Consider the following 11,922-nt stretch of genomic DNA (forward strand, 5'->3'; position numbering starts at 1 on the left):
CACACACACACACACTGGTACACACACACACACACACACACACTGGTACACACACACACACACACACACACTGGTACACACACACACACTGGTACACACACACACACACACACACACACACACACTGGTACACACACACACACACACACTGGTACACACACACTGGTACACACACACACACACACACACACACACTGGTACACACACACACACACACACTGGTACACACACACACACACACACACACACACACACACACACACACACACACACACAGACTGGAGTACAGACAGAGGCAGCCACGAGCGGTGGCTCTCCGCCTCCCCCTGCACCCACCCCCGCGCCCATCTCCCGCACCTAGGGGGGGGGGGGGGGATAGGAGCGCCGGGACACAAAGGTAAACTGCCGCCCCCCCCCTCCCCCGGAGGGCAGCCACGGGCTCCCGGGGCAGAATGGGGGAACACCGCGCAGCCACTACTGCCCGCCCCCGCGCCCATCTCCCGAACCAAGGGGACAGGGGGGGGGAAGGGAGCGCCAGGACAGGAGGCAAAGGATAAAAACCCACCCCCTATCCCCCCGGGTGGGCAGAGGGGGGGAAACACCGCGCAGAAGAGCCAGGAGCCGCGGGCAGACACACACACCACGTGTGCTCTGCCGCAGGAAGCGGAAGCCCCGCCCCCAGGCACCCTTCCTTCCATCCATTCCACATGCTGGATGCCGGTCCTTGGTGAAGGATGATGCCGGGGGCGGGGCTTAATGCCGGGACGCTGGGGATTGGCCAACATGGTAGGAAACTGCCGGGGGGGGGGGGGGTTGGCATTAAAAAAAATACTTACCAGCCGGGCTGCTGCAGTCTCCTCCTCCGCGCCACCGCAGACTCGAGCACAGCGCACAGTGCACCGCAGCTTACTCGCGCACCGCCGGCGACAAAAAAATAAAAATGGGGACACAGTGAGGAAAATCCGGGACATTTCCGGTACACACAGAAAACCGGTACAGCTCCCGAAAAACCGGGACTGTACCGGCAAAAGGGGGACGGGTGGTCACCCTATCAAAGAATAAAGTCAGACTAATAATTATAGTGACCTGATGACGGTGCTGGGGACAATAATATGTGAAAGCGAAAAGAGAAGAGAAAAGAGTCCCACTAAAAGCACTCAAGCAATAGTAAATGATAAATGGATTTATTCAATTGAATTCAAAGTGTTGACAAAGCGCTGCACAAGCGCGAAACGCGTTAGAGGATCACTCGGCCCACCTGTATGTTCCTGTGCACTTCCCTCATGGATTAAAATCACCTTGTTTTAACGGCACTCAACTGCTTGGTCCCCATTTTTGCTGCTGTGCTCTTCTGATTCCTTGCATCCAGCTGGATCAACTAGGAACCTCTTGTATCCTAGGTACCCCAACTGCACCCAGTGCGAGCAGCCTAAAGAATGAAGGACCGGTGACAAGATACGGCAGCACCAGAACACCTATCTCGGTCCACAGGACAGACATGTCCCCTGAAACATCTACATGTCCCAATCATTCTACCGCTCCAAGCAGGGAGACAGGGGACCCAAACAGGGAATGCCCCATACACAAGAAGCCACACCCCACTTAACAGGTGTAATGGGTTTAGGATGAAGTCCATAGAGGAACGCAAGAAGTTACTCCGAGAGTTTGGAGTTTGCTTCTGGTGCTGCGCTTCCACAACCCATCTAGCCAAAGACTGTAAAGAAGCCATCAAATGTGCAGTGTGCAACCCTGGCAAGCACGTAACATCTCTACATCCAGAGGCGCTGACACTTCACCAACTCAACAACCCTTCCTCCATGGCAAAGCATGGCGGGGAGGAAGGAGAAGAGAAGTCAACATCTGTCACGAGAGAACGCTCTTCCCATGAGTGCTAAATGCCATGTCCATACATACTGCCATATATATATATATATATATATATATATATAATCCACAGAAGCAGCCGGCACTCCACTTGCAAGTACAAAAAATTGGGTGCTTGTCCCATAAAGCAATAATAAACCATAAGATACCGTTTGAAGCACGAGATCAGGAGACAGCACTCTGGTAAGTTTGATCACAAGTTTTTGTATTGAAAAAGACACATAAACCGATGTTTCGGTCCCCCAGTGGGACCTTTCTCAAGGTGGTGCAATGAATGCAGTGCAGAGTACATATATATAGCCCAAACCCCAGTGCTGCTGAAAAACACCAATCACAGAAAATTAGCATCACAGGCAGGTATTATATATATATATATTATATATGTACACAGCTGTCTCTTACACATACAAATATTCTGTGTAATTCCTTCCCTATATACCAATAGGGACCACATAGTATCTACACACACTTTTAGTTATGCCACAGCCTCTTACATTTCCACACCTACCCACACCATTAATATACACTCCAACTCCACACACACCTTTTGTAAAGCGCTGTATACACTGTGGACTCTTTACCAATATATATTTACATACACACACACATTACTCTTACATCACTAACATTCAGGGACCATTTAACACCTCAAGTCATAAAACGCATACTGCACAGGGATAGACTTCAATCACAGATCCCATTCCAGTATGCACTGTACTTTCACTGTTTTAAAGTAAAAACCTTTTTTTTGGCTTCATTCATTGTAACAGCATCGGAACATGTGTATGTGTGTGTGTGTGTATATATATATATATATATATATATACTAGCTGATATACCCGGCGTTGCCCGGGCGTGGAAGGGCAGGGGGCATGGAGTGGAAGGGCGGGGGGGGAGGGGTGTGGAAGGGCGGGGGGGGGCAAGGGGCGTGGAGGGCAAAGGTCAGGGGGGCAAAGGGCAGGGAGGGGCGGAGGGGCAAAGGGCAGGGAGGGGCGGGGGGGCAAAGGGCAGGGAGGGGCGGGGGGGCAAAGGGCAGGGAGGGGCGGGGGGGCAAAGGGCAGGGAGGGGTGGGGGGCAAAGGGCAGGGAGGGGCGGGGGGCAAAGGGCAGGGAGGGGTGGGGGGCAAAGGGCAGGGAGGGGCATGGGGCATCACAGGCTGCACCCACTGACACGGGGGCATCACAGGCACCCACTGACACGGGGGCATCACAGCCACAGGCTGCACCCACTGACACAGGGAAGTTCACAGCCACAGGCTGCACCTTGTCCCACAGACAGAGCTGCACCCACTACCAGGCTAAGGACAGACCCACTCACGTCCTGTACAAAGGCCGTGGCACTTACACACCCCCTGTACAAAGGCCGTGGCACTTACACACCCCCTGCACACAGGCCGCGGGTGCCACTGACCTGCTGGTAGGCGCTGTCCGTGGGGTTGAAGTCACTGCCCCTGGGCCGCAGGGAGAGCTGCAGGTGTGGGAACCCGTGCAGCCAGTACAGGAGGCGGGTCACAGTGTGGAGAGTGCGGGGAGCGGACACAGCGGCATCCCGGGGAGGAGGAGAGCGCGGGGGCGAGCGGCGCGTGCACACAATTGAGAGCCGTGGTGAGGTGACAGTCCCCCGCTGTGTCCCGGGCGCTCGCTCCGCTCCCCCGCTGACTGTAGCGGCGCCGGGGGGGTGGGGGGTGGAAAAAGCACGGGAAACCGGGAGACCCGGGGAGAGGAGGAGGTGCGCGTGGGTCCCGATGAGCGCCGCGCACTGCGGCTGTGATGAGTTGGATTTCAGGCTGATGTTCGGGGAGGAAGCGGCGGAGCCTCCGGGACCGGCGGGTAAGAGGTGTGTGTGTGTGTGTAAGAGGTGTGTGTGTGTGTGTTGGACCTTTGGCCCGTCACTCCGCCTCAGGCCAATGAGAGGTGTGCGGGGCGGGCGGGCCAAGGGACCAATCAGATTGCCGCTAGGGACAGTGCAGACAGGGACACATACAATGCTTTCAGAAATATATAGTAAGATATATATATAGATAGATAGATAGATAGATAGATAGATAGATAGATAGATAGATAGATAGATAGATAGATATCCTGCACTCCAGTGGTGAAGTAGTAATAGGTGGTGCTAAGGTCATAAAAATACACAGCATACAATACCTGACAGGTAAAGAGACAAAAGCACGGCGCCGTGACGTTGATGCTGCTCTGCGCTGATTAGATGTTTTCAGCCGACAGCGCGCTGAAAAACAGCTTGGCTGCCGGCTGAAAAATCCAACTCAGCACGCCTGCGGACGCTCGCGTGAGCCCCCTCTCAAGGCATCCTCATTGAGGATGCAGGGGTTCAGCGCGGAGCGTCCGCACGGCTGAGCGCGGCCTGTCCTTCTATGGACTCGGCTTAAAGCAGCATGCATTGGCTAAGGGTTGCTCATGTCATGTGAGCATTAGATAAAAGGTGGCACTGTGTGCTCATTTGCATGTCATTTCCCACAATCCCTTGCTGCAGTGGAAGTGCTGTGTGCTGGGTGATAATGGTGAAAGACAGGGTTGCAGACCTGTCTAAGACATGCAGATGAATATACAGGAATATTTACAGTTGCTTTATGCTTTACTGTGGAGGGTTTTAGTCACTTTTTTTACCCACCATAACCTTAATAAGTGTGATATATACACATATATACACACATACACATATCACATATAGTAGTATATAGTGTGTGTGTGTGTGTGTCTCAGTGTCTCAGTGTCTCAGTGTCTCAGTGTCTCAGTGTCTCAGTGTCTCAGTGTCTCAGTGTCTCAGTGTCTCAGTGTCTCAGTGTCTCAGTGTCTCAGTGTCTCCTCTGTGTCTCTGTGTCTCAGTATATACAGACGGAGGAGGGGAGGGTGTGTGTATATACAGTAATTCCCAGGCTCCGCCCCCCCGCCAGGTCATGTGCTACCCGACAAGTTAAAGTCCAGCCCCACGTGGTATGCAGGACCCCATGACCCAGGGGGCGGAGCCAATGTATGAACCCGCCCAATGCACCTTTTACCTTCCCCTTTGGGGCGGGAGCCTGGAGTCACTCGGCCAATCAGAACCGTGCGTCTTCCGAATCTGCCCAATCAGCGCGTCCTTCCCTCATCTGCGGGATTTGAACCGTCCAATCGGGGTATGGCAACATTAACCCTTCCGCCGTCGCTCAGCCAGCGAGGTGAAATGCTGCGAGGCAGGCGTCGCATCGATGCGATCGGTGCTTCGCTTGTTCTGGCCTAGCTTAGGCTCCGCCCCCAGGAATCCCCCCAACAAACTCCGACCAACATGGCGGCGCGCGCTGCGCTCTGACGTTTCCCGGGCAACCGATCTGCCCCGACCCGGCGGGGTGAATCAGAACCGGTACCGTGGTACCCAGTCACAGCCGAACTTCCCCTTGCGGGAGGAACCAGAACTGGTACCGAGGTACCCAATCACCACCGAAGATCCCGGGTACACAGCATCCTTCCCAGAACCTGGGGGAGGGGGGTCCTGGAACTGGATTGCCCCAGCGCTGACCACCACCGGGGTCCATGGCAACCTAGAACTTGTCAGCACCTGCACCGAACCCATGTTGGGCTGGAGTGTACCGCAGAATCTGATTTCAGGTGAGCCCGGTTTGATCCCCCCTCTCTCACGCAAGCTCCGGGGATCCATCGGAACCAGTAGCCCCTGATCTCCAGGTCTCCCCTTCCTGCCCATGAGGGGTCCTGCTGGGCTCCAGCGCCCGCCTGTGGCCCCCAGCCTCCCTCCTGCTCACACATGGAGGTGCTGCTCCTGCTTCTCAGCGGCCTGGGCTGGACCCTTGAGATGCTGCTCCTGGTTCTGGACCTGAATTATTGCCTGGTGTCCTCCCTGGTCTCCGCGCTTCTGTGGACTATCGGCTTCACACTCAGCCTGCCGGGGGCTTTGGTCTTGAGCATCTTGCAGTTCCGGGATGGGCTGCTTGCCTACGCCCTGCGGCTGGGGGAGTCCTGCTCCGGCCTGGCGCTGGGCGCCCTGCAGACGATCGGTGACACGATGCGGGGAGGCCTGGCGGGGCTGGACAGCCTGAAACTGGTGGGAAACCTGCTGAGCCACATTCTGCTGCGGAGCAAAGAGACGGTCCAGCGAGTGCTGCTCCACATTGCCACGTCCGGGCAGGGGCTGCACCGGCAGCTGTGGGAGGCCCTGGGTATCGCGGGCAGCCTGGCAGCCTACCTGGTGAACAGCTTGGTAAATGTGTGCCTCATCGCCACGCAGAATGTCTTCTCATCGGCGCTGGGTCTCTGGTTGGCCTTGGCCGACTCATTCCTCATGGGGTCGGCTCTGCTCGAATCATTCATCTCGCACCTGTCCAGCAGCGCCTTTGCTATGGTGATCCTCTTGTGGAGCCCGTGCCAGTTGGCACTGGATGGGCTGGCATCAATGAGCAGGGGACTGGGGAGCATTTTCTTTCGGAACTTGTACTTGATTCTCATTCTCCTCCTCCTGTGGCTCTGCATGGGGCTGACCAGGCCCACGTTGGCTTCCCGGCTGCTGCGTGGTCGTGTGCGCCGTGTGTGCCGCGCGGTGTGGCTGTGCGCAGGGGAGCTGTTGAACTGTGAGGTCTGGAGGAGGGTGGCAGCCAGGAGCCTTCACCTGATCCGGATATACAGAGCTGCGTGGGAAAGGGACCAGAACCGCAGAACCAGAGTAAACCAAGCCCAGGACCCCCAGCATCACCCCGCCAGGCTGCCAATCCCCGCGCCCGCCAGGCTGCCGATCCCTGTGCCCGCCAGGCTGCCGATTCCCGTGCCCGCCAGGCTGCCAATTCCCGTGCCCGCCAGGGGGCCGATCGCAGTGCCACACCTTCCTGACCGCAATGTGGCACCTCCCAGACAGGATGGGGCATCGATGCCCCCTCCACGAGACCCTTGGGAGCTCCTGAAGGAGCAGGAGGAGAGGAAGAAGTGTGTGATCTGCCAGGATGAGACCAAAACCGTCCTGCTGCTGCCCTGTCGTCACCTCTGCCTCTGCGGGTCCTGCACCCAGATCCTGCTGCAACAGCCCATCCTCCAGCGCAACTGTCCCCTGTGCCGGCAGATGATCCTGCAGACCCTAAACGTGTACACCTAAAAAACCTTACAACTACGGAGCCTGCAGGGCTTGCTCTGAACCAGTGTCCGAGAGCATAGGCAAAGGGTTAAACGTGAGGGGTCTCTCTGAAAATGAGCAAGCAGCACTATAAAGCGGTGCCGAGTATGACCATGCACGTCCAACATGGCCCCTCTGGGTAAGGGAGGTGTAATATAGGAGGGGCAGGAAAATGTACAAATGAAAGCCATATATAGAGGTAGTTAATGTTCAGAGGAGACTCGCTAGATAACGTTCCAGCGGGCTGTGATAGCTTTGCCCGAGCAGCGAGGCGCAGATATAGTAACACGCTGCATCGAGCCCAAAGATGCAGAAATCGCAGCCGAGCTGTTGCAGTTTTTAAAAATTCCCGGTAGCGGCCATTTTAAAAGTTCCCTGAAATTGGCTGTTTCTCTGTTGCCTAAACACCTGGACGGACTTGTGCGAGGGTTACGTGCAGCGTGTGCATTTTCAGGGAGCGGGTAACGTGGTAATGATGATTATTACTGTTATTTTGAGGGGCCAATAACCTTTCTTCATTGGGAGCTTGTCATATTTTCTTTCACTGTATAAAGGAGATTTCATGCGAGTATCCGGGGCCGCCTTGTTTTTCACATACATGTTTGCACTATCCTTGTGTATGTAAAAGTGTGTGTGTGTGTGTGTGTGCGCTATTTTTAATGTGTGCGCGCAGTTGTCAGTATATATGTGTGTGTAACAGTACACACGTGTGTGTAACAGTACACGTGTGTGTGTGTGTGTGGAATAAGTTGCAGCTCCTTTTCCTAGAGACGGAGAATACGCGGTGTGGTGCTGATGAAATGATAGTGTCGGAGAGACGCTTCCTGTAGCACATTTCTGTATTTGGAGCTGAAATATTTTAATATCTGCACCTCCATCCTTAGAAAAACAACAGTGTGTTTAATATATGTATCATTTCCATGTAGTTAGGCAGAGGTGGGCCAAAGTGTGTGTCGTTGTGTATCTGTGATGCAGACTCTGACACGCCTCCCCGCCCCACCTGGCACGGTCATAATTGAAAGCAGTGGGGGGCAAAGTCCTGGAGCGCTCCCTCTGCGCCCCCACCCCCTTATCCCTCGCGCTGCCCCCCCCACCTCTCCCTTTGTCCCCCTTATCCCTCGCTCTGCCCCCCCCACCTCTCCCTTTGTCCCCCTTATCCCTCGCTCTGCCCCCCCACCTCTCCCTCTGGCTGCCCCCCCACCTCTCCCTCTGGCTGCCCCCCCCACCTCTCCCTCTGGCTGCCCCCCCCCACCTCTCCCTCTGGCTGCCCCCCCCCACCTCTCCCTCTGGCTGCCCCCCCCCACCTCTCCCTCTGGCTGCCCCCCCCCACCTCTCCCTCTGGCTGCCCCCCCCCACCTCTCCCTCTGGCTGCCCCCCCCACCTCTCCCTCTGGCTGCCCCCCCCCACCTCTCCCTCTGGCTGCCCCCCCCCACCTCTCCCTCTGGCTGCCCCCCCCCACCTCTCCCTCTGGCTGCCCCCCCCCACCTCTCCCTCTGGCTGCCCCCCCCCACCTCTCCCTCTGGCTGCCCCCCCCACCTCTCCCTCTGGCTGCCCCCCCCCACCTCTCCCTCTGGCTGCCCCCCCCCACCTCTCCCTCTGGCTGCCCCCCCCCACCTCTCCCTCTGGCTGCCCCCCCCACCTCTCCCTCTGGCCTGCCCCCCCACCTCTCCCTCTGGCCTGCCCCCCCACCTCTCCCTCTGGCCGGCCCCCCACCACCTCTCCCTCTGGCCGCCCCCCCACCACCTCTCCCTCTGGCCGCCCCCCCCACCACCTCTCCCTCTGGCCGGCCCCCCACCACCTCTCCCTCTGGCCGCCCCCCCCACCACCTCTCCCTCTGGCCGCCCCCCCCACCACCTCTCCCTCTGGCCGCCCCCCCCACCACCTCTCCCTCTGGCCGCCCCCCCCCCCACCTCTCCCTCTGGCCGCCCCCACCTCTCCCTCTGGCCGCCCCCCCCCCCCCACCTCTCCCTCTGGCCGCCCCCCCCCCCCACCTCTCCCTCTGGCCGCCCCCCCCCCCCACCTCTCCCTCTGGCCGCCCCCCCACCTCTCCCTCTGGCCGCCCCCCCCCCCCCCACCTCTCCCTCTGGCCGCCCCCCCCCACCTCTCCCTCTGGCCGCCCCCCCCCACCTCTCCCTCTGGCCGGCCCCCCCCCACCTCTCCCTCTGGCCGGCCCCCCCCCACCTCTCCCTCTGGCCGGCCCCCCCCCACCTCTCCCTCTGGCCGGCCCCTCCCCCCACCTCTCCCTCTGGCCGGCCCCCCCCCACCTCTCCCTCTGGCCGGCCCCTCCCCCCACCTCTCCCTCTGGCCGGCCCCTCCCCCCACCTCTCCCTCTGGCCGGCCCCCCCCCCACCTCTCCCTCTGGCTGGCCCCCTCACCCCTCCCTCGCACCACGCTCCTCCCTTCTCTGTTTGCCCCTCCCTCTGCACGAAGCGATGCTGACCTGCCAGTCACCGCCGCGGCCAGTCATCGCACACTGAAACCTGCCGCCCGGCTGTCGCACTGGTAAAGCTGGAGCGGGCGCTCTGTGGGCGGCCCCCGGTGGTGACTTACAGGTCAGTGCGCGCTAAGTCGCTACACAGGTCAGATTTCAGGCAATCTGGCACCTCTGCCTGTTCCACCCCGGCAGACCGGGGACTAGGGACATACCTCGGGGTGCAGCTGGAACAGCCGATACAGAAACGGGAGAGCCGCTGCTCCCGGGATCTTTAACACATTTATTACACAGTTCAACGCATCACCGTTTTAATAACGATGCAAACTGGGAACCCGAGTATTGATCTGTGCAATAAACTTTATTCACCAATTTAAAGGAAAACCCGCGTTCCTGTGCCTGTCCTGTTATATGGAAAAGGGAAAGGCGCTGTCCTACTTCCTGGAGTTCTGCACCGGAGATCACACGTGGTTGGTGACATGAGCAGTGCCACGTATAGCCTCGCACTAGCGATGGTGGAATTGTGCTGGTCCCGTCACCAATGTAATTGTGACAAACGCTCATTATTACTGAATAACTTCCGGTCTGTGTCCCGTTCTTGCACATTCAGCCGTCCAAGCCGACGTTTTTTACATTTGATTTCCCCCCTTTTAATATCTGCATCAATACAATTCACACAATAAGTCATTGGCTAAGTTGCCGATCGATCCATTCTCCTGTGATCGATCAGCGAAGATTTGGCTCGTGGGTTCACTGAATGCCTGTCAGTGCAGCAGAAGAGGACCAAAGATGCAAAGTTCTGTGGGGAAGATCATGTGACCAGGCAGTCACTAGATATAATTGGTGCACTGCTAGAGAGAGGACAGGGCTCAAAAGGGGTGTGCCAGAGCCTGTTTCAGAAGAGGAAGGGGATGACTTTGTAAATGGTTGCTATTGAAACCAAAAATGCTTGTTACATTATAATACATTATAAATGTCATTCAGAGTTGTTTAAAAAAGGGAAAAAAATGCTACAAGTGTTTTCTCATAGTACATAACTGATTTATTTAAAAAAAAAAAAAACCACATAGGATATTGTTTAATCTGCAGCTTTAGGCCTCGGCCAAGCTCCCCGCTAGCGTGCTGAGGCTCAGGGAAAGCGGGTGCTTTCCCTGGCCTTAGACAGTGCGCCGTCAGGGGGCGTGTCGGGGGCGGCCAGTGACGTCATGGAGCTGGTTCGCCCTCATTGGGCGAACCGCTCCCGTGACCGGCCCTGCGCTCCGAGCACTGAAATTTAAAAATCTGCTAAGACCTGCGCTTCCGCGCGCTTGCGGAAGCATAGGCGAGCCCCTACTAAAGCCGCTCTCATTGCGGCTGTAGGGGCTCAGTGCCGAGCGGCAGCGCGCCTCCTCCAGCAAGCAGCAACCCTGGACGAGGCCTTAGATAAGTAACAGGCGCTTTTTACAATTGGTCTTTAAAGAGGTTTGTCACCTAAAGCGATTATGCGCGTTTCTGCATTGACGCACAGTACTGGGAGCCGGGCTTTGGTTGTAGGTTATCAGGGGACGGACCCTATACAATCCCCCTACGCACACTTCCCCTTATTCTTAGCCATGACCTCAGTCCTTGCCCGCTCGCAGGGTATAAGGGCAGGACTTTTTGCTCCGGGGAAAGGCTTCATTAACCCCGTGTCTCCAGGATGTCAGGGTGGGACGGAGCTCTGATCTCGGGATTGAATGTCGTGTCTCTGTTCATATTGTCCCGTTTCCTTCCTGTGCTGCTGTTGCAGCACCCGATGTGTGACACTAATTGACAGTGGGGGACACTTGGGCGAGGAGAGAGCAGGGAGGGGAGACGAGGTACAAGTCCGGGACAGTCACTCCCACAAAAGACTGATGTGACTGAGTAACATGTTTAATGGGTTGTAGTGTCAGTCCCACAGGGGACCAAAAATGCAGGGGTGGCCAACTCAAGTCATCAAGGGCCATCAACGGGTCAGGTTTTTAGGGTATCCCTGCTTCTGCATGGGGCGTGCAGTTTTTGACTGAGCCACTGATTTTGCCACCTGTGCTGAAGCAGGCATATCCCGAAAACCTGACCCGTTGGTGGTTTTGAGGACTGGAGTTGGCCACGCCTGGTCCAAAGTGTCAGTTTCTCATAGTGATGTTGACCTAATGACAGTAACAGATTGTTGTCCTACTGTATGTTCTGACAACAGGACAGTAAGCTGATCTGTGTCATGACGACAGAGTTTGCGCAGGCTAATGACATCACATTATAGGATTCACACTTGATGACATCAGGACATTGGAAATATAGGTTGTGTTCAGTCCCCTTGACTCAGATGTCCTGTTCATAACAGCTGTCCCTATAATCACAGTACAGGAAGCAGGCTCTCTTCCTGTCCTTATAATGACGGTATGCTCCCCTCCCTCCTGTGTGTGTATATATAAGACTATTGTTGGTGATCTCCATGTGCGATTTATGACACATCCAGCAGTAATGCGCCTGATCTC

General features: G+C 56.7%; 2 protein-coding genes across 2 annotated transcripts in view; both read left to right on the forward strand.

Moving 5' to 3' along the window:
• MCAM (melanoma cell adhesion molecule) overlaps positions 1–11,922 on the forward strand; it is a 155,160-nt gene that overhangs the window by 72,867 nt on the left and 70,371 nt on the right. The window lies entirely within an intron of this gene.
• Positions 5,045–7,565, forward strand: RNF26 (ring finger protein 26). The gene has a single exon (XM_075604146.1). It carries the CDS (start codon positions 5,644–5,646, stop codon positions 6,976–6,978), a length of 1,335 nt encoding a protein of 444 aa, XP_075460261.1. The 5' UTR covers positions 5,045–5,643; the 3' UTR covers positions 6,979–7,565.

This window comes from Ascaphus truei, chromosome 6 (genome assembly GCF_040206685.1).
Source record: "Ascaphus truei isolate aAscTru1 chromosome 6, aAscTru1.hap1, whole genome shotgun sequence".
NCBI classification, from domain to species: Eukaryota; Metazoa; Chordata; class Amphibia; order Anura; family Ascaphidae; genus Ascaphus; species Ascaphus truei.